This window comes from Paralichthys olivaceus, chromosome 2 (assembly GCF_024713975.1).
Source record: "Paralichthys olivaceus isolate ysfri-2021 chromosome 2, ASM2471397v2, whole genome shotgun sequence".
Taxonomy (NCBI): Eukaryota; Metazoa; Chordata; class Actinopteri; order Pleuronectiformes; family Paralichthyidae; genus Paralichthys; species Paralichthys olivaceus.
This window is the reverse complement of record NC_091094.1, coordinates 10,918,805-10,942,750: the sequence shown is the minus strand read 5'-3', so window position 1 is coordinate 10,942,750 and position 23,946 is coordinate 10,918,805. Positions and strand designations below refer to the sequence as shown.

Here is a 23,946-nt window from a genome sequence, read left to right as displayed (position 1 = left end):
GTACTTGCATAGAAAATTTAATTCTGGCTACATTTTCATTTACTGCCATGTTTTGCTTATCTTACATTTCTGATGCAGTTGTGATTTAAACAGGCAGTTGACCCAGCCAGGGAAGGTAAGGACTCAGTTCAGAACATATTGCATAATGCTGTTTTGAAGTGCATGTTGGGTGTAGTCTGAAAGCAAAAACCTAGGTTAACTACTTCTGTCATATGGTAAAAAGATCAGTCTAACACCATGATTGTACATAGAGCTGCTCTGTCCTCATCTAGTCATGATGGACACTTGCAGTATAAATACCACAAGCTAAGTGCAGGAGTGTGAAGCCGGAACAAGACAGTGACATCACACTTGTCTCTCTTGGGCTGAAGAAAAGAAAGATGGTTTCATATTTCTACTGCAGTGTGGTTCACTGCAGTTTCTTCTCTGCAGTGCTCACAAAGGCTTCATTTTAGCCTCACAGGCCCATGTTCGCAGTTCAGTCTATTCAGCTGTACTTGCCAACTTGCTTGTAATCTTCCACTCATTCCTTTTGAATTTGTCTTGACTTGTGTTTGTAGTGGATAGTATTTCTGTCACAGATTCTGTAGCATCATGTTTCAATGTTAGGGACTGACTATAAGTCATCACAAAATAGGTAAAGCACATAGGTAATGTTGAGCAAGGACACAGAGTGCTGATTCATCTTCATGATGTCAGTCAGGCAAGCAGCACGGGGCCATACATCTCATACTCTCATACTGTATACTAACCAGGTAAAAGGTTGTTCATGTTTCTGCCTCCTTTCTTGACGAACGTCTAGAATTATTGAACAGTTAGAAAAGTAGTGAAATTTCTTTAGTGTAGCATTTTCTGACAGATACTTTCATAATGTGTCTGGTTTTTCGACACATACCAAAAATAAGTCTGTTTGGCAACACTTAGCTGCGGTGATGAGTCATTGCAATAGACTGTATATGAAGATGGATGAGACATGATAGCTCCCCAATAATGACCCCAAATAATCTTGATCTCTTCCGAAACACTACCACTTCCTGGCTGCTGTATAGGTCATACAACTATAAGTGGGACATGAATTTGAAAAGTACATGTCAAATAAAGTTTCTTCATAGATGGTTTCTATCCTTTTATGTACTTCTTAACACACTGATGTATGTTCAAGTGTTTATTTGGTTCTATAAAAATGGGCTGAAACATGATTTGCAGCTGTGACCGACTAGTAGCAATTGGTCAAGCACGTGTGTTGGCAGGACCTTGCTAGCGCTGCTCCACCCCCCAATCACTGCATACTTTGACCCCAAATGCGCAAGATTGCTGTTTATGTATCTTGAATATTTTGTCTTTGTCTTCTGGATAGTGGGAGGAAGTGGAGACGCGCCATATTCATTCTATGGTCATTGCATTTGTGTGGACAGACAACAAATCCAATAAAAACAAGAGCTTGAAACAATAAAAAATAAAATGAAAACCAATAATGTAATCCTATTGGTTCTTCAGTTTATAATGCCTTGTGTTAGACCTTATTCGACCTTGAACTCTAATCTATGTAGGCTTACTGACAGCAGCTGATGATGGCCATGGCTTAAAGTTTGATTATAACATGTGGTAAACCTCTATGTAAAACAGCTGCGCCTGCCCTAGAATTTAATGATATCTGACAGCAGAGCTCTCAGTTGCGCTTTTAACTTCTTTTAACTGGGGGAGGAGGATTTATATCAGAACTTTGCTGTATAAATAGGCTATTTATGTAAATTGCTGTTAGTTCTTTTTCTCTGCTGGCAGCCAGTGACCTGCAACTGCCTCTGTAATCAAGGGCCCTCCGTAGCTTAACAGAGAGGGAGGCCATTTATAAAAGCCTAAACTGTCGGGCCAATGATGAGAGTAAAGATAATGCACTGACATGGATTCACATCTTTCACATCTTCACATGCTTTTGAGTTGCTCCTCTGATGAATGTCTCTGAAGAAGAATAAGAGGAGGAGATTCCATCTGAATCCTCTTTGTAGCCGGATGGATAACACAGTTAGCTTTTCTCTCTCTTTCTCTGCCTGACTGAACTCCCATGTAGGATATCCCCGGCAGTTCTCGTCTGTTAGCCTGTCTCCCTCTTCCGCAGCCATCTGCTTGGGTCCGTGTGTGTTTTCTGCAGCTGCCAACATACTACACAACACCGTGCTGTGCTTTCCAGGCCAGCCCTGCCTGCTTGCCTTGCTCACGTAAGCCCTGTCTCAAGAGGGAATTCACTCAGGCTTGGTGTAGGTGGATTTGTGGATAGAGAGCATGAGAACTGCCTTTTGTGACTCATTTTTTTATTTTTTGTCTAGAAGATACTGAGGTGTATGAGGTAAGCTATCAGAGGCTGGGGAGATACACCTTTCCCAGTCCATCCAGTCTTTCTGCTGACCACTGCCGCTGTCCAGTTGTGATGAAATAAGTCTGTAGTTCTCTATATACAATATATAATAATGTTCTAATCCAAATTTGCCCTTCCCAATAGTGATTTCAAAGACTTTGCACATTGGCCGATACCGTGTGCTGATCTGATACCAGTGCAAATTGTTGTCATCGTACTTGTGGGATTTTCCACCGTGAAGTATTGGTAGATTGCTGACATTTTAGTTAGCTCTGGATAAAGCTACACCAAATCAGTAAAACAGTAAAATCTCTTTTACACAAATATTAATGTGAACAAATATATTTGGTAACTATGAGTGACTACCCATCCTGTATTTAATACAATGTTGTATTATTTTGTGATACTTTTTGCACATTTATACTTATCGCCATACAATTTTGGATTATTTTTATGACTTATTGTATGAAGGTGATCAATCAGGATGTAATTCACTGGAGTTCTATTTACATTATCTTTTTTTTTTTTTTTTTTCTTTTTACTAAAATGAACAGTGCACAGACCTGCGTGGGGTATTGCAGTGAAACAATTTGAAATGACATGTAGTCTTGATGCTTCAGGCCAAGTTCAGATCAACAAAACACTGCATCAAAAACGCAAGGGGCTATCACTGCATTGGAGTGGGCGATTTGCTACAGGATACCGGTGAGAAGAGTAAATACAAACCATAAAGTCGATTTTCAAGGCTCATCAGGCACAGATACTATATTCCTTGTCTTGACAGAAAGGCGCAGATGACAGTTTGAAATAATTTGAATATACACAAATAATGGTCTAGCTACAGCCATTGTTTTCGTTTTCGATTGCGACATGTCTGTAGTTTTTAAATTCAGGTCTGAGTGGTTTGACACAGGCAGCTTGTATTCAAATATTACAATTTCTTCCCACAGTTTCTTTGTACTTTCTTCCTTCACTTTCTCTGTTTGCAGTTTTAATCTGCAAAGTGCACCTTGGCCCATTAGTGCAGTAAATCTGAGCCCTCTAACTTGAGCCAGGATGAGTCTGTAATGTTCCGCATTGCTGCAGTCAGCAGCATCATCCTCTCAAACTGCAGCTCACTACAGGCAGCTGTGTGAGACTGCTGCATTGCTCTACAATATGCTACACTCAGTGATCCAGTCGGTGATCAGGTGGTAACACTTTCTTGTGCTGCATCTAAATAGGATAAAACAACTGATAACTTGCTTTATCACACTGCAGAGACAAAAAGTAGTTAACTGGAGCCAAGAGGCCCCATGTGGTAGTTTTCCTAATTTATATAACCATGTGCTCATTGGATGGGTCAGGTCGTGCTAAACTGTTGGATTTTTATTTTGTGCTGCACAACTTGCTCCAAATTATGTCTTGAACTCATGGTTCAAGCTTCTTCCGAACGCAGTATCTATTGCACTCTGTTCATCCTGGGAGAGGGATCCCTCAGATGTGGCTCTCTCTGAGTTTTCTATTTATTAATTTTTTCCTGGTTTTTTTTGCTAGTTCTCCTTCCTCTTGTTGAGGTTTAAGGACAGGGGATGTACCTTGTTAAGCCCTATGAGACAAATTGTGAATTGTGAACATGGGCGATATAAATACAATTTGATGATTGATTGATTGATTATACTCTCTTTTAAGCACTAACAACAACATTTTTTCTACATATTTTACACCTGTTCTTCCTCATACTTCTTCCTCATACTCAAAATATCATGCTAACGTCATACATGCATGTCCATTAGTGTCAAACTGCCATTAAATCGCTTGTTTTGTCCAGTCAACTGTCTCAGATCTAAATCTATTCAGTTTATTACCTCAACCAAGGAGGTTATGTTTTAATCTTTGTCTGTTTATTAGTTAGCAGGATAACACAAAAGCTTCTGAACCCATTTCCACTACATTTTGGAGCATATCCAGATAAATGGGTGGACCCAGCAATTTCTTTTATCCTTCTTAAACATTGCAAGATACGGCAATAGCCTTGGCGGCGGTGTCTGCTATGAGTGTAGCAAATCCTTACAGAGGCAGGGTCTCAGGAATTATATTTGGCCATACTAAGACTATTCCCTTATACACTTTCATAAGACATAAAGATCCCAGCCTTTGCTAATAGCAAACTGACATATGACACAGAAGATGTTGAACATGTAATTTCTATCAGTCTGAACTGATAATTAGCCCAAAAATATCCTAAATTCTAAGAGCAATAAGCCGTTAGAAGCTTTTTCTTTAAGAAAGGTACTTTCATATAGTCCACTATACAACCCTCTCTTTTTAATCCCCACCAGTAACAAATGATCCAGGAGAACGTTGCTGTGCTGTGTAGTAGATCTATACTGCCATGTCTTCACCATCAGGGTCATGCCACCATCATCACCTGATAAGCAGGGTTGAGTTGTGACCCATCACAGTGTAAGTGAAATGAAAAGGCAGCGAGTGTTAAATGAGTCCTTGGAAACAGGGGACTCCTAACCGGCTGTCTGGTAAATTGATGGAGGGAGAAAGTCACCTTCACATTATCGCTACAATGTCTGCCATGAGCAGTGACTCACGTGAGTGCAGCCGCTGGTTAAATTGGGTAGCACGGACTGCTCAACTCTCAGCTTTGTGAGGGTGACAGAGGTGCCACGCTCTCCGCTGATCTCATTTTATTGTATCCACTTCAGTTAAGTGGACTAAAACATCAGCAGTGCAGATGGTCCCACTCCCAGACCTTGGTGCTGACTTGAAATGCCTGGATGAAGTATTTTACTTGTTTCAAAGGTATCTGATGTGTGTTTCCTTCACCACCCACCTAACCCTTATTGATGCCCAACTTCCTGTTGCCCTCTTTACCGCAGTGGCCTGCTTCTTGGGCAGACACTTTGAATTATTCATAGAATCGCTTTAAGCAGTGCATTGGCCATGGTTTGCTGTCTTGCACACACAGTGCACAGTAGCCACTGGGATGATGAAGGAGGATAAAGATTCTAATATGCATGTGTGCTGCTTGTTGTTTCTGCTTGGATTTTAGCCACATTTACAGTTGTATTGTTCTGTGTTGTGGTTATCATTCTCTCTGAACATGTTGTTGTTCAGATAAATCCAGACTGGTATTCATAACCCTCTAAAGATGTTAAAATCCTGCAGCTGTAAACTACAGAGGTACTGTTGGTCTGCTGGTTTATTTATTCAGCTCATGTCTGCAGAATGAGAGCATCACCCCATCTAGTGGTGGAGGAATGTAGCAGCCCCATAAAAAAGGAAAATTATGTCAAACTAGGATGTGACTCAGTGGAGTGCATATTCCCCATTTCTTGTGTCATGCCCCACCCCCCACAAAATTGAATGGAAATCGGTTGAGTAGTTTTTCTGTTATCCTGTGACTAACCAATTGCAGATGAAAACATAATCCCCTTGGCCGAGGTGATAAACTCACCTACCTATCTTTTCTTGACAGTGATTTTACTTTATATAATATAGTTTTATGTTTGAGTGCAGTTTAGCAATATCATGAAATGTCGGCTGTCAGCAACTACTATTTGCTGCAATTTATCACCACTACTCCCTGTATTACACTTGCACCACCCTTTACTTAGAAGAATCTTGACATCCACAGTTTACCAAGTGGCTCCTGACCAACAGGACAACAGACTGGCTTGTTCAGACATCATCATCGAGTCCTTGCTCCCCCCCGTTGCTGTGGGAGCGTTGGCGGGCTGGTGTTTAATTAACCTCTCATACTCATGACCTTCTCTGGGACGTGCTCATCATCGTCAAATATGCTTTATATTTTCATGGGGAGGGGCTAAACAAGCTGTGGCCAGTCCACACAGTCTTGCGTGTCTTGTCCAATGGACATAATAGTAATCTGTCACTAATTAGAGTTCCTGGGTTAAGTCGCTGAATGTTCTTGCCAGATCTAAGTGCCAGACAGATCCACTCAGCGTTATAGCAACAGATTCAATGTTTTCAGATTGGGAAACCCTAATACATGTCACAAAATCCTCACAAGCACTTGATGTATATCCTAAAAAATCTGATCATTAGTTTCAGCAGCTGACTCTGAAATATCTTCTTTTTTTTTTTGCATCGAGCAACATGACTATCATCTGAGTAGTGAGGTTACATGCAGGGAAACCTCTTCACTATCTGACATACATGTCTGTCTCTCTGTCTCTGTTTCCAAAGGCTCTGCTCTGTGACAGGCACTACCCTGTGGTCCCATTCAAAGAACACCATCCCTGGCAGGCTGGCCACACCCCCTCCCTCCTGCCTACATGTATCCTGAATCTACCACAGACTCCCCTGCTCGCCTCTCCCTCCGACAGACTGGCTCCCCAGGCATGATCTACAGGTGAGTCGATGGAAACATGCTGTATGCATAGACAATTCAGTAAATTTCAACATTTAATCAAAAGTATTGACTGTAAATTATTATTATACAGCACTTAATTTGCTTCTGTATTTTTGTTGCTTTGAAAATCTGCCCTGTAACATGTGCTGTCCAAAAATGAATGCATACAGAGAACGAATGACATAGAACATCTTTTATTATGCAGTATGACAGTCTTAACTGAGCACCAACACAAATCTAGGAATACAAAATAATTACTTGCTGTGAATAGCTGGAAAAACAGAAGTCTTGCATAATGGCTAACATTGACATTTAATTTGTGAAAACACTTCCAAATTGATGACATTTTGTCTAGCTTTGGCATCAGAAATCATTTCTTATTCCCCTGGCAAGAACTAAAACAATTCTTGCCAGAAGACGTACAGCACAGCTGTTTTGTGGTGGCAAGAAGAAGGGATTTCCAAGAAAAGAAAACTGAAGTTTAACCTGGGTGAAATTAATATACTTTAAAGGCATGTTACTGTATCTGTACATAGATTTGCATATTCACCAATGACAGACTGGCATTTTCAGCATTGTCGGAGTCATTTGTGACAAGTACACAAACTATGGTATCGCTGAGAAACACACACACACACACACACACAGATTTAATATCACTCATTCATTCACTCAATCTTCTTTAAGGACACAGCTCATGGAGAGGAAATTGAGGAAATTGAGGACATTGTGATTCATGTTTATTTCCTGGAGGTTTAATCATTAGCTGCCTAACCTTTATCCTACCTTCCTCTTACTCATGAAGGCACAGATCATTTGTGCGTGGCCTGAGTGTATTTTACAATGCCAACACAAGTAACACCAAACATACCTTGTCACCTTGTAAAGTCTGCATTGCGTTCTCTCAGTGGGTACAGCAGATTGGACAGCCATTGCTAATTTGTACATTTTACCTTGCACTTTCATATTTCACCAGCATGTGGCACCAGAGATTCATCAGCTTGTATCATTAGAAAGCATCTGTTCCACTCCTCCAGCAACTTCATGGCTGTGTTACACTTTGCCTCCAGTTTGTCCAGATTTGGCACCATGGCTGTCCGCTGTTTCGTGATACTTTTATTACAGCAGTTTGACAGCTGTTGAAATATTGTCTGTTATAAATCTTTTATTTTGCCATCTGTTGGATTGATATTATATGTTATACTGCCATTCCCTGTGTGTGTGTGTGTGTGTGTGTGTGTGCGTGTGTGTGATGAAGTTCTGAAAAAACACTCATTCAAAGAAGATACTAAATTTTATAATTTATAGCTATATTTTTAATCTGTCAAGAACAATCTGAGATGAGTAGAAACAGTGAGATCAGGAAGCTGGATTCAATATAGATGCAAACATCTAAAAATATTTTCTTTTGTTTTCAAATCTGCACAAATAACAGCACTTTTCACTTCTAATGCACTTTATCTATTTCCTCCTACTTTACTCTTCCATATTTTATGCTGTCTGTCTGCACCTTCATTCCCACCACTGCTAACTTCTTCCCTTTCCTGCCTTTATTAACTGAATCTTTCCTTTTTTCCTCCTTTCCCCTGACGTCCAGCGCTCGTTATGGGAGCCCCAAACGACAGCTGCAGTTCTACAGGTACTTGTCTGTCTCTATATCTGCCGGTTTGTTTGTTGTCGAAGGGCAGGGTTATTATTTCTGTGTGTGAGGTGTTGACCTTTTTCATTTGTACATGATACATTTATAACATTTTGTTCTAGTTTTAATTCACTGTTATAACCTTGCCATAGAGACGCTCTGTTCCGTCATATAAAACCTTACATCCATTAGTAAACCTCTGCAGCATAGATAACACCATCATCTACTATTTAGCTGGCAATGCACTATCCAGCTTAAACCTGATAGGGGTGATGGTGGATTTTGTTGCAAGGTTGCTCACAAAACCTTTGAATCGACAATAACTGTCTGAGTTTTGATCTGTTTTTTCCCTATATTTCATTTTCTTCACCGGTGACATTTGAGACATCCACCACTGTGCTTTTTTACTGAGCTGTTATCGAGGCACTTTTTTAGCTTTTTCATGATTAAGCAGATCTTTTCAGTCATTCATAATTCATAATTAAAGTGCAATTAAAGGATTTTTTTTCCTTGTTAGTTCACCGTGATGTGTCTTGTCCTAAAGGCCTGAGAGATGATTGTAATAATGGTCAGGGATGTGATCATGTTCTCCTGTGGGAGCTGGTACTCACTCCTGCAGTAGGGTGTAGTGTAGATGGTCAGTCGTTGCGCTGCTTTAGAGTAGGATCATGTTTTATGGTCTCATATCAGGCCTTATTTTGCTGATCCAGTTATAAAAAGCCCTGACTGTGTGGATCTTCTTGTAATGAGCTCTTTATTGGATTTTTATCTTGGCTTCTTGCACTTTTCTGTCCTTTTAAAGCACAAACTGTCCCACGAGCTGCTCCCCTGGCCTAGGATCGATTAAGCCCCTTATTTGTGCATGTCTGTCACTCTGACAGTTTCACGGAGTGATGCCGGGAAGGGACGTTTTGGTTCAATTTCAATGGTCATCTCTATATCGTAACACACAAACTTTAGTGCTGCAACCATAATGCCTGTCAGACCTTCACCAGGTTGTAAATAACCACTCAAAGTTTTATCCCACTATGATGGAATCCAGGTCTTCCCTCTGCTTTCACTTCACAATGATCATTAAAAGGCATATTGTTTACGTGGTGATGACGTCATCTTTTTCACTTTGTTTAGTGTTCCATCATTATCCCGAATGAGTCATATATCCGTAGTGTTTTGTAACAGTGACTCTTGTCCACATCCATTTCACATTGGCCTTTATGATCCTGAACTACAGATGCTTTTAGTGAAGTATTTCCGGCTCTGGCTACTGTTCAACCTTTATACAGATTTCAGGGGACTGAGTGTTTTCCTGACAGGGAGGGTCGTTGACTTGACCACTATATGTCTCCTCAGGGAAAAATAGATCATGTACACAATATTCTTGCAACAAATGACACATTTTTATGACTCGTATTTCAGGGGTGATGTCACCAAAATGTGTAGAAATTGTCTCTGTTAGTTTGCATATCTCTGCATCATTTTAAATCAGAAAATGCTCTAGCAAATCAAAAATCGATACTGTTAAACTAAAAACTTGCAAAAAAAAAGTAAGTAAGCAAGTGTCTTATTTGTCTGCACTCTGCAGATATCTGCTGTCGCTGGCATTAATGGCAATTTTGTTAAAATGCCAGATTTAGTGGTTGACCAATTAATATATACATCTAGTGACCATAATTGTGCTGTTATAATATATATTTGAATAACATAAAGTAAGTAAGTGTCCATTAGGGTCTTGTTATCTCTTATCAGTGATGATGGTGATAAATATGACTTTCCTGTAAGCACATAGGAAGCTTTCCTCTGTGTTCCAAATATGTCAATATAGTGTCATATATATAAATATATCTTCAGTGTCCTATTCAGGTGCTGGCCAGTTCTGTGTTCAGATTCATTGTAATGTGACCCACTAATTTTTGACATTGACCTGAACACTGCGGCAGATGCTGCAGGCCTGCAGGCTTAACCAGGGTGGTTTTCATAGTGCCTTGGTTAGAGACTACTTGAACATGCTTGGTGGTTTATCTTTCTCTGTGTGTGTCCGTACCGTGTGTGTTTGCTTGACACTGTGTTTGTGTGGGTTTCGTGCGCACCCAACACTCAGACCCTCATTATTGTCCAGCTCTTAGTATTCTTTCCTGTGGAACAACAATCAGAGGCTTTTAGCGCAAAAGCTTTGGTGAATAATTCAAGGCTGATATTATTTGCTGCGGTTAGCAGAAACAAGACAGCCGCTAAACGACATAAATGGATTTCTACCATGAGATCTCTCGGGGAGCAGAGGAGGAGGAGAGGTGTTGGTTGTGGACATAGAGTATGGTCCAAGTGGTGAGGGGAGGGAAGGGAAGCACTCTCTCATTCACTAATAGGTTTAGACGTTTCCTAGTAAGACACTCCCAGTTTGGGTGGACCCGCTTCATCACTGTCTGCAGTGTGTGCTTAAAAGAGCGGACTGGAACCCCACAACCTCGCTCATGAGCCGACCCCCAAGAAATCGGGTGAGTTTGAGGAAAGGTTTTCACTGATGACCACATCAGGAGTGTGTTTGTTTGCGTGTGTGTTTTGTGTGTGAGCGGTTGGCAGAGCATTGATGTTTTGTGTGTGTGTGTGTGTGTGTATGTGCATGCTGCCTAGCTTGAAGTCTCCTTTATTTACATCTTCTGTCTCTATGTGAGGAAACCAACTGTTTGAGAGTCGATGATGGCATGAGCGGTTTGGATTAATTTCTTTTAATTCCACATTAATATTTTGACTTTTGGTATTTTACGATCTGTTTACAGCAATACATTCATGTTTAAGATTTAATGCTATTTTATTTCCAATTTAAAATCAGAGTTTAAGAGAAGGTTTGATGTCAGCATTACTCTGTGAGTCGTTTGTAGTTGACAAGCTGCTAAAAGAGACAGTGAACATTTAGACCTTCCAGAATATTTTATATTCCAGCAGTCAAATACATTCATCTTATTCTCAGTTGCGGTGGATTGACAGTGACCCAAACCGAGAGTAATACTTTTTAAGAATCGGGATTAAATTTCCTTTATTGAAATGCAAGTGAAATATCACTCAGAGAAAAACTCTTTATTATGTCGTATATTAATATTTGATGGATACTTTGTTTATAAAAAAAACCTTTACAATCAATAACATGTGCTAATAATAATAATAATAAACATATGCTTCAAAGAAAGAGATTATGCTGCAATTTAGTCTTAATCTGTGTTTAAGATTTTTCAGATTTTCTCAAATAAGATTTAACCATTTAATTACCATTTTTATGTACAGTAATAATTACTGAACTTTGTATATTATATATAGTTTTCACAGAAGTCATTTAGAATGCATGCGCATTCAAATAACATGTTTTTGCAGTATAATATATTAATAATGTTATTAATATAAAAACCCAGTCTCAAACCAGTGCCTTTGACTTTGTGTTACTTTCAAGTGATACTGGAATCGACACAGTGCTGCCCTCCATTGATTAAATTGAGAAGAACACTGTTTAAGAGTCAAATTATAGAGGAATCGACTCAATTCAACAAAAATTGTCATGACAACTCAAAAGGTGTTTAGTTTGTTCAGTCTGGACTAATGTAAAGAACATGGCGGCCCCAGTAGAGAGGGTCCCCTCGATGTAAATATAAAGTATTATTTATATAAAGGGCATTTTTTAGGGTAAAGAAAACTACAATTCATACAGTTTAGATGAAATTAACTAGTGAAAACATCATGAGAATTTTTCTATCCTTTCACCTAAATCTTACACACTGGACCTTTAATTATTGAAACAAAAACATTTAAGCTGGAAAACATTTTATTTCCTCCAATATTTCTAATTCGAAAAAAGACCCTCCAAAAAACATGGCTATTGGATATTATTCAGTTGTTTTGAGAATCTCTTGTGCCTTTTTTGTCAGATACACTTTATTTATGTCACTTCTTTCAGAAAGTTTGCCCCTGAGTACTTTTGTTCATACCACTCAGGTCTTAGAAGTTACACAAGGGACGATTTCCCCTCCTGTTGCTTGGTGCATGTGTGAATGCCTCCTCTTTGCAGATAGCATGTGCCCTCTTTAGTCCTGCTCCTTAATCACCAGCAAGTCACCTGGATGCTCCCTATCAGTGTAACCCTGTCATTGTGTACCTGTCAAGGGAGGGTGGTGCAGGGCTGTGTTGTGCGACTCTGGTTACAGGATGCATGGCCATGTGCTGCCCCGAGCAGGAGAGCTGTTTTGTTATGGGAGCAGGTGCTATTTAAGGAGGTGGCTGTACCCTGTCAGGTCCTTGCGCCGCTCGTGTCCCTACTTTATTCTTCACTGCACGGGTTTTTCTCAACATCCCGAGAAGGAGAAGAGGGCGGGGGGCATGTTTGCGGGGGGGTACGCTGGTGGCCCCCAGGGGCCTCCTGGCAGGCGCAAGTCCAGTTACTGTCCTCCTGAAAACCTGCAGATCCCCAAACCACCAGCCCCAAGCAGCGGTGTTCGTAAGAGCAGCAGCAGTGGCAGCGGCAAGATGCTTTCTATGTCATACAGCGAGAGCATCCGGAGCGGCATTAACCGCTACCACTCAGACCAGGGGCTGAATCAGCCACCGGTCAGGGCCACCGACCCGGCTGAGCTGCAGAGACTCCGGGAACAGAGAGTTGCTGCTCAGATTAAGAACATGGAAGACTTCCTGAAGATGAATGGCCTGGCCCTGGAGGAGTGTGTGTCCTATCAGACAGGCATGAAGTACAGGTAAGAGAGGGGCACAGCTTGACAGGGACGCAGATATTTGGTGAGTTGTGGGAGCTGAAAATCAGCAGGTGACGTTAGCTTTGTGATTGCAGGTGGTCAGACACTTCAGGTCCAACTAACTGGATGCATGCGATCATATAGTAAGGTTTTGTTTGTGTTTTTGTGGTTGGTCTCAAAAATCACTACTATGTAACTCTGCTGTTGATTTTACTTTGACAGATACTGCCATCAGACACAGATGAGCAGTTGGGAACATTTTTATCTTCCCCTTTGTTAATATAACTTACAATCTTTCCTCGGGTCAGACTGCACTTATGCAAAGGCACTGGGGCTCAAGTTTTATTTTAATCATCTAGGTCGGTGACATATTTGCCCAACTACATGGGAAGGACAGAGTGCTCCGTAAGGAGTTACCTGGCCCCTTAAAATCTCACTCAGACTCTTCTTTCCTTTTCCCCTTGATCATGTCGTCCTTCTTATGCGCTGCTTTCCTGTTTACTGTGCAGAGAATTCTGCCTCATAAAGGCAAACAGGCACTGGAAGATGCCAACGATATACCTACAGTAATATTTGAATAGATATTATAACTGCCATGGTTGATGTTATATAGTTTCAAATAATGGATTATTCAAAGTGTTTTTTGGGTTTAAAATTAATGTTGTGTTTGATTTGATTGTTAAGACTAAATGCCCTTTTAAATGTGGACTAACATCTCCAATTGTATACATATATTTAAGCAAAATAAAGAATTTTAAATCTCATTGTGTTATCTGATAAATGCTTTGTTAAAAAACCAAAAACAAGGCTTTATCTTAGCTCAATGCTTTTTTGTGGAGATTCAAAGCTTTCATAGAAACACTTATTGAGAATATTGTCATGTTATCATCAGGTATAATCAAGGTAATATTGTGATTTTTGAATTTGTCATTACACCAAGCTTCATTTAAAAAAATCAACACATTTATGTGCATATGATTTATAAGATTGTTTTTGTAATATATTAAGTAATAAACCCACTACGGAGGCCGAACAACATATTTTTTACATTTTGTGTAGCTATCAAGACTGTGACAGGAAATCAAACAGGCTATTTTATATACTGCTGCTATTGAGGCCGTACAGCAGGCTGAGCGACTGTTGTGCTGTCTAACAAGGCCTGTTAAGTCAATGTTGTTATTGTCGTGGACATGGATAGCTTTTTATCACACACACAGGCATGACTGCTGTTGTTTTTGACTGAGACCAGTGACTAGAACGCGGTTATGGTCGGCTGCTGTTACCATGTCTGCAGTGACCTGAGTTTTACTGTCATCAACAGACAGATTGTATATCACCTCCGCTGGCATGTTACCTTGTCCGTAGTTATCTCTGTGGTGTGTAAAGCTCAGTCAGTCGCCCATGACTGGTTTGTGTGCAGCTTTGTGAGCATGCATTTAGAAAGGGAGTTTAATATGTGTGGTTGTTTAATTACAAACCTCAGAGACTCTAACTATGAGTACAGCTTACACATGATGAACACTAAAATTGTGGTTCGAAACCTTTTATTCCTTCTGTTTGATCTAATTGAGCTATTGAAAAATCTAAGTGTGATTTCTCTTGCTGTTTAACCAAGGTATTGGTTTACCACAGGAGCAGTAGCTCAACTGGCAGAGGAAATCCTGCCAGGATCCGTTGTTTCTTGTATCGTGATCCCTCGCCATTCTGTAATTAGTGCAGCAATTGGGTCAGCAAGTACATGTAACCTCTGACTCCAACTCATCATTATTTAAGGTGTGTGGTCAGGGAGGCAGGCCAGCATTTCTTCAGAAATGTATTTATTTTCCCAAAAAGTTGACCACAAAAGTTTTATTGTAGTCTCGCTGTTACTGTTTCTTCTCTACACACTAACCTGCCGACATATCTTTAAACAACATATAAACACAGACCTTTCAATATACTACGTTTTATCCTGGATTGTTTTTTGTATTACAACTCAAACACTGATCAGTGAATGAACACTAATAGGTTCCCTTTATCTTAGAACTATCTCTATCTTTGATAAGTTTTAAAATTATAAATATTGTGCAACTTAAGGTAAAGGATGATGTTGTCCTTGAAACAAAATACTACGATTCAGTGGGCCTGTTTGGAGACCTGAGAACTTTCCCTAGTGTCCATGTCCTCTGACTGAACAAGGCAGGCAGCGGGAGAAGGAGCCAGCTTGAGTTCAGAAGGGGCGAGACAGGAAGCTTTACGTCTCCTGTTCAAGCTACACAATACAGAGGATGGCTGAGGGAGTATAGATTTCTGGAGTGACTTAACACTAATGGAAATGGTAATGACCTCCACTTTCATACAGTACATGGAAAGCTGTTTCTGTGTTTTCTCAACCTTTTCTTCTTATTAAAGCTATAATCTGCAGATGGACACAATTTTTTTTATGGAAACATTTTCCCAAATGTCAGATGAATTAAATTATTTTAAATCAGAATAGCTTTGATATCACAAGTTGAACATACTCATTGGATGCATTGCTGATATATCGGTACGTTATCGGTATATAGTATTTATTCTGTACAGTTTGCACTTCTCCAAATATGCATATTATTTGCATTTATCGGTACATTATCAGTACAATTATCCTTTTTTTGTATAGTACATCCACTTCGTTAAATGCCTTTAGTCCTGGAATCCCCTTATTTTTATCTCAATTTGTGTAGTGGTTTGTATCTTGTGTCTTGTTAATTGTATGTTTGGCATCGAGGAGGAGGACTGTGCCACAATTTCATTGTGCTAGTGTATGAAGGAGGGCCGTGCAATGACAATAAAGTCTTTTGAATTTAATTGAATTTGAATTGATGTTTTGGCCACTAGGGGGCATACAAATATCAAAAAACAATTTGAAACAGCCACAGTCAACACCATATCACAGGCTTACATATTTTTTAAGTTACCAAATGAATGGATGATCACTTTTCACTCTGTTCTTAGGGAAACATTTTTAGCCGCTACATGGTCAACTATATGTATTGGTGATGGTTAGGCAGTGTGCAATGGTTTTTTTTTGGGGGGGGGGGGGGTTGGGAAACATCTGACTTGAGTTAATAAGAGCAGCTAAGAACCAACTACATGCTGTTTGTGTGCTGTAAAACCAAAACTAAAGAAATAATAAATCTCTGTAGAATTGGTAGTATTGAATTTGTTTTCTTTTAGCTTTAAGGGAAAGGTGGACATAAATTCTAAAAAAAAAATCACACTAGCTTAAAAATTGTTCCTCAACACAATAATAAAAAAACAAAAAGATACATACTAACACAAAGCATATTACCTCATTACCTAGTTGTAAAGCTATAGAATTATGTGACAGAATAGGACCAGCAGAAGTCCCTTCTAATAATTCTGTGTTAATAACCACTGATCTCCACTAGATGATGCAAGTGTTCCACTTAAGCAGCTAAGTAGAAACAAATAATTTACTATTCAAAAATACATCCACTGAACTCACTTCATTCATGCTTTCACTGAGCATCATTCATAAGACTGACACTGTTGACCATGCTACTTTTAATCTTGATCAGTTTTATTAAGCATAGCCTGGTGTTAAAACATGAGCAAGGTACGACTAAAATCTGTCAACATATAACCCTGTCACAAGGTGGCAGTGTGGAGGAATGTTTCTTTTCTTCCATAGGCTCATTGCTGCTGCTTCAAAGCCTCATTCAGACATGTATTCTTTCTGTGCTCATGTGTGTGTCTCTTTCTTGCACGTACACATTATGCCATGTCTCTCATTTCTCACTTATGAACACACACTAAGCTCTTGGTGAGGACATAAATCTGAACCAAGTCACTCTAAACCGTTAAAAATATATCACATCACATCAGGCTGCAGCCTGGGCAATTGTGATGTTTTTCTTCAGGCAATCCCCTACTCAAGTGCTAAATTTAGCAACAGACTCGTATCCACAGCTGCAGCTGGATACAGTTGAATGGGCTGCAGCCTAACCTGTTCATCCGCTACATCCCAAGCCTCGTAATCTTACTACTTTGATGAGAGCTGCAGAAATGGCCATTCTTTATCTCTGTCACCAGAGAAGGACGATATCTGTAGGTATTTGGTGTAATATAGGCTCAGTTTCCTGTGGTGACCTCTCCCGTTCCTCTTTGAGCTATCTCTGGCTGGCCTAGTCTGACAGCTTGTCAAAATGCTCCCGTCAGAAATGTGAGTGTGGAATCAAGAGGTTGGGAATGCCAGGGATGACGCAATTCTGTTTTTGTTATATTTCAAATTAAAATGCCTGCTCATTTAGATGATCTCCAAGATCACAAGTTGTGACTTAGTTCATTATTTTATGTCTCTATTTACCATGTCTCTTGGTCACATTGATTTACAATGAGGTACACTTCTCATTTGTAGGGCTTTGTATTTTGATGTATTAAACCACAGTTTTCACTTTGATGTCAGATTTCTGTCAAGATGCGCTGCCAGGGGGCGTGTGCTTGTCACACATCTAGTTTCTTTTGCTTTTATTTGACAAGATGTTGCAAAAAAGAAAGTATTTAAGGTGCAGCTCCTTATACACAATTGCGTTGTACATTGTGTGTCTGTGTATAATCAATATCATGATGCCAATTTTGTTACAGTTATTATAGTTGAAATGGTGATTATGACCAGGATAATCTGTTTTTTATTGATTTCGTTTTCTCCGTTAAGGAATTATTAACCCATGTATGACACTGGCCCTGTTGTCAGTCTGAAAATTTAAACAGTAAAAGTACTTTTACACCTGTTTTCCTTCATGATGCTGTTAAATACTGAAAGCACTGAACATGTTATTTTCAATCAAACATGACTGATCACGCTTTGCATCCATTTCATGCATTTCTGCAGTGACCATGTGCTTTTCTTTGTCTTAAAGTGAGTGTGTGTATGCATGTGCGTGCGTATGCGTGCGTATGTGGCAGCAGTGGTGGCAGCCGCAGGGGGATTGCTCTGTACTGGGTTTGAATACCCAGTAGTGACAGGAGGTAGGAGGCCCGCTCCACTGTCCTCAGCCTTTTAGACACTCAGGCTTACGAATTGTGCTGTTGTCACTTCGCATCCCATTGAAGTTGTTACTTAACAACATTCAGCATGTATTTCCTGAACTGTCAAGTTCCATTTCTAAATAGGGTGAGGGTTTGTTTGTTTAAAATTTCACCCAGGGCCGTATCTATTGCTTCCTCTCTCCCATGAACTCCTCATTAAACATCAAAATGTGCTGCATCAGTGGTAAACATGGCGGAAACCTTCCCCTTATATAGTTTTCGGTCTTTTTCTTTCACAATAAAATATCAGAGCACTTTAGGCAGAAACAGTATGGTGGATTTACATTATATATACATCTTGCATAACATGGAGTACATGACACACATTTTTAGATTTCTTTGTTCCTGTGGTCATGGACACAGCCAAAGTGTTTCCCATTCAGGTTATCCTGAACTCTTTCATGGAAAGTTCATGAAAGCTTTTAGTACATTTCTGTGGTTTCGTGGCCACTGAAATTTAGTTTCACACTTGACCGATCATTCAGAAATACTCCAAAAGCAAGCCCTTAGTCTGACTTGGTTTGATGCAGGTATTGTTGTACTGGACAGGACCGATTAAAGAGGGGTTTTTTTCTGATTATGTAATATTCATTCCTTTCATCAAATTTCACATTGTGACATCATATTATAAGCTCATTACATATCATTCTGTTTTTGCTCTCTTGATCCTTCTTATCCTTTTATTGTTCATATACTCTTATCGGTTTTATTACTGAGAATACAGACTATCCACTCAAGCTGGATCAACTCTCCAAAACTACAGTTCTGAACAAATTTGTTATTGTACAAACTTACCATTTTTCTTCTTCTTCTTATGCATTTAATGTTTTTCTCTTTTTTCTTTTCCCCTTCTTGATTTCTGCTGGTACGTATTTCTGTAATGTAATGTATTTCTGTCTTCTTAGACTGTTCCTTTGTTATGAGATATCAGGTCCTGGTGTAGACTGACCTCATACAGGACCACCAGGAAAAAGGTTGAAGCTGGTGTGATCTCATAGACTAGCAAGGTCAGGGATTTACTAATAGTAGTCTGACTGCATTGTGGAGCTGCCTTGTTTCTATATTTTAGATCGAGGCCATTCAGGGACACATCTTCTGCAGCTGAGATATAAGGGAGCAATCTGGTTCATAAGCTTGGTTTTACCCCTTTCATTTGATGATTATGTGACAGGACCATTAAAAGCTTAAGATGAAAATGTGTTTGCTTTGAAGCAATCTGTCAAACTGTTATAATAAGAACCTATAGTCTTAAGGTTTTTACATCAAGTTTTAAACATTTATTTTAAATGTAAGGGTTCTCGACAACGGCTCATTACTCGGATTTGAGTGTCTAGACACCGGATGCCAAGGTGCCACATCTTTTATCTGGAATGCGTGCTGTAGAAAACATTTCTGCATAGCTTCTTTGTGTGAACATTCCCTTAGGTATGACAAATGCACACAGGCAGGCGCTAGGTTCCTCCGTTGATCGGGACATATTATTCTGCTCTCTCCTTTCACCCCACATTTCTTCAGATTAGTGAGTGTCCTCCCTGGGACTATGTAACACGGCCCTGTTTGGTTTTAGCACACCTTGTTTTACAAGCTCTGATGCTGAAATCCCTTCATGGCTGTTAGTTCACTGCTGGTCACTATATTGACTTAAACTCAGACTGTGCATTAACCTCATTTCATATTTTATATGAGGTGCCTTTTTTCATAAATATTTATCTAGCTAAGCATCACAGACACACTGTGTACAGTCACCATTAATTTAAATTACAGAGCATCTTTAGCTAAAGCCAAAAGGCATCATTATGACTTCATTTTACATAAGAACAGGGGTTCCCTGTCCTCTATTTTTTTAATTTCTCAGCTCTCCTGCTGTTAGATGTGTCAGCAGGGACAGCTGAAATGACAACTCCTCCTGAGCCCTGCTGTCTGTTGGGACTCTGTCATGTTCACTGGAGAATTAAGACTCGGAGCGCACACTGCTCACAGATGTGACCTGTGTCTCTTTTCACTCTTCTGCTTCCTCAGGAATTCCCACAATTACAAGGATAATATTTAGTATTTAATTTGTACATTTAAAACAAATGTTTATAACCTCCAACGCCTCACTTGAGATTAGGGATGAAACGGTATGAAAATTGTGTGTGTCTGCTTGTTTGTCGCAAAATGATAATCACATGTATTTAGTTATTTATTAAAGGTATCTGATCGTGATCGTTCCAGTCACTCTGATGTCCTGGCTGCATGCAGTGTTGTGCGTAGCAGGTGAACTTTGTGCGCTCAGATTGTTGGACTATTTGTTCAATGTTTTAAATGTGTCTCATAAGTTCTCAAACCAACACAAAGTTAACTTTACACATGCACATAATAAACCCGTGTTGCACGCAGTGCTAGCGAGCCTGTGTGTGGGACACAGTCACTATGGCTGATGCTGGACAGTTTTTACCATGAGTTTTACACAGTAGTAATAACCATGGTTATGATGATAATTTAAAATTCACACAGTAATGCTAACCATCGGGAATATTACCGTGGTTAATCGTAAAACTGGTAAGCACTTCCATTTTTGAGATCATTCAGATAAGCAATAAATATAGTTCTTCCAAATCAGTCATGATGCAAGGATAACCAATAAACAACAATATTCTTCAATGTTTATATTTCATTTAATTGCAGCCTCATTACTGTGATGAAACAGTCGGCCATTAGAAATGTTTAGACACAGCCTCAGGATGCAGTAAGCTGCTAGAAAAGCATCACCACATCTGTCGATCAGCACTGTCAGTCTGTCTGACCTCACATCGTTTTCCATTAACTCTCTTAAGCCTGTTCACCCACACACAGACCCACACTCTACTGCCTCCCCAGCCCTCATCTCAGGGATGCTATCCTTTTCACTCGGTTACTCAAATCCTCACCAATGCTGTTCAATTAAACCCTCAGTAAGTGGAACTTTAACCTCCTTTGAACAGCTGGCCAACACCAACACTTGATACAACTCTGTGGCCATTCTGTCTGTGTGGGTGTTTGCTGCACTAACAATCACCTCCCGCCGATAATGACCTTGTCCTGGCCCGATGCCCCTGGATACGTTTTCTTAAGTAAACAGTGGCAGACGTGCAGAACACCGTGTTAGCGTTAATATATAAGTAGTGGAACCAGCTGTTAAGTGATATTCATGAGTTTAGGTTATTCTGTTTACCCAACTTGAAGAGCTCTGCTTTAAGATGTAAACCCCATGTTAAATTGCAGATTTCAAAGGAATCATTTTCAGAGGATCTGTGCAGTAGTCCCTACAGAGGGCTGCAGAAAGCTAGAGCTTGCTTCCCTCGCTTGGGAGAGAGATCAGGCGTAGCACCCTGCAGCAAGTCTGGATGCCAGTTCATGTGCCAGTCTCAGGTCGGAGGTACCCAGACTGCCCCCAGAACAAATTAGTAAAGACGTCATGAGATGCTCACTGCGGTGATGAATGTCCGATTAGGGAGACTCTTTCCCCCTTTTTCGAAGCTAAAGGCGTTCTTTGCGTTTAGTCCATGCAGGCTCACTGTGCAACATTGATTCAGAGAGCCAGTGCCTATTTTTAGAGCTAGTGCTGCTGTTGTGGTGAAGGATCACCGCTCATCACAGTATCCCGCAGTACCTCTGTGATCAGACTAGTTTCTAACGCTCAGTTGATCAGAGTCGCTGTCCTCCCCTCTGCCACTGTGCTCCCTAGCAGCAGTATGTGGGTTGTAGCTTAGCGAGGTCAGTTGTCTGAGCTAAAACTCCTGTGCAACTAGGACTCTGGAGGCTTCATTATGGTATGGCTTCATTGATTGCCTAAGCCTTGTCCCGATCAGGGCTGCAAGGATGAACAGTACAAAACCAATAACTTTAATATTCTGTGTATGTGTGTGTGTTAAGGGATTCTGTACTGTCAATAAGTCAGAGACATTTGCACAGCATATTTCCACAGCTTGCTGGTGTTAACAGTGTTTAGCAGTTGGGCTACATCTTAATAAGGTTGTCTTGATTCTTTGTTTTCCTTCTCCGTCTGCATTCTCCTCTAAGATGAGCGCTGCTGTTTTGTAGTTACGGTGAATTTTACTCCACCGTATAGTCATGATCAGTGAAACGTTTGGCTGTACAATCTGCAACATTCCTCTCCTCTTCCTCCCCCGCACATTGAATGAAATGCAGGGTCCTATCAGTGCTCTGCATTCACTCACAGTGATTGATTGTCAAAGGGGGATTTTAGCAGCTCAGTAGATTTTTTTGGGATAACCACAAATCAGGCACTTAATCAAAGCAAGGAAAGGAAGGGCCCAACACAACACAGGGGAGGACATTGTGGTGTGGGAGGAGATGGATTTCTATTCTTTATTTGTTCAGAACTGCTATATAACTACCAGCTACTGAATCCTACGCTAACAATGGCAACTGATAGGATTTGGTTCTCTGGTATTGTTCCGTTGTTTCCTGCATTGATACAAAAATTACTTTTTTATCATAGAAGAACAGTTAAGCTTTGGCTTGAGCACATTTTCACCTTTAAACACAATGTCACTAATTAGCAATTTAACAGTGACACGCTAAGCCATTATGTAAAGATCACAGTGTCTTATTTTGAGTTCAGCAACCTTAATATTCACTGATTTATCTTGTGATGAGTTAACACAAAGCCTCTTAAAGTTCAGGCCAGCATTTAATGATAATAGTAGTGAGTAAAAGAAAACCTGATGAACATGTGTAAAGCTGCTCTCCAACATTAAATATGCAGTGTGGACATTTTGCTGATATTTTCTTCTGGACATTTATGTGAAAACACAATAGTCTGAGTCAATTGCTCGGGACTTTTTCCTGATTTTTTCCGGAGGGGGCAGTGTAACCTTTGCACTACAGTTTGATGTGTCATGCATGTTAAAACTTCATTCATAACATTAAGACAGTGGTAGTTAATGGAGCATGAGACACGCACTTGAAACAATTCCCCTTCAGCAATGTGATGTCTGTACTGCAGGAGTGTTAGATGTTGATAGGTGCATGGGCACAAGGTTAGTGGTTTCTAACAAAAGAGACGTAACAGGTTCAACTAATCATCTTTTTTGTTGACAGAAGAGGCTGCAGACTTAAAATGTCTGCCAGGCACAGTCACAGTAAGCAATGATAAGGTGTCTGTCATCTGTAGTGAGCACCTTTTATTTATCTGGTCTTTTGGTACCTTTTTGGTTTCCAGATACAGTCAAATTGAATGGAATACATGCTGTCAATCTGAAGACAGTTGGCAGATGTGCCTGTGGTTAAAATCATAGTACGTGTGACAGGCATGGGTTATTGGATTGAGCATATTTGTTTGGCAGTAGCTGTTGATAGCTCCCAGTGTATTCATTTATTAAACAGCGTCAATGCATTTGTTGTGTCATTATTTATTTCAGACATTTTCGCTGGACTGTTAAAGTGAGTATAGATCTTGCAGAGATTATATCTGACTGCGGTGTGGTATGCATCTGGTGGCAAGAGGCAAAAATGGAGCGATATGTAAAAAAAATGGTAGTTAAATAGTTTTTATTGATCCGTTTAGGTGATGGATCACAAGTTCGTCAGATGATGCATGCTTGTATTGATTACTGTACCTTGCATTGCACACCAGTCGATAAATGTGTAGATTTTTAGAAGCAGATAAATCAGGACTCAACAAAAGATTTTTATGACAAGATATCAGCCGTCACATGGTTTCAGTGGCCATAAAAAGCCTTGGCAGGGCAGTAAAAGCCCAAATGATATGGTATATATGTTTTGAATAATACCAGCACATGAA

At 40.0% G+C, this 23,946-nt stretch overlaps 1 protein-coding gene across 5 annotated transcripts in view; it reads left to right on the top strand.

The window, feature by feature from the left end:
* kcnab2a (potassium voltage-gated channel subfamily A regulatory beta subunit 2a) overlaps nt 1-23,946 on the top strand; it is a 74,612-nt gene that overhangs the window by 20,453 nt on the left and 30,213 nt on the right. For 2 of the 5 annotated variants that reach the window (XM_020096684.2, XM_020096686.2), the window contains exons 2-3: nt 6,557-6,722; nt 8,320-8,361. In XM_020096684.2, the coding sequence (XP_019952243.1) occupies nt 6,646-6,722; nt 8,320-8,361 (119 nt within the window). In that variant the 5' untranslated portion in view covers nt 6,557-6,645. Of the gene's footprint in view, nt 1-2,106; nt 2,217-6,556; nt 6,723-8,319; nt 8,362-12,815; nt 13,092-23,946 lie in introns of those variants that run through there. The other 3 variants (XM_069535358.1, XM_069535361.1, XM_020096680.2) reach the window with 3 other exon arrangements.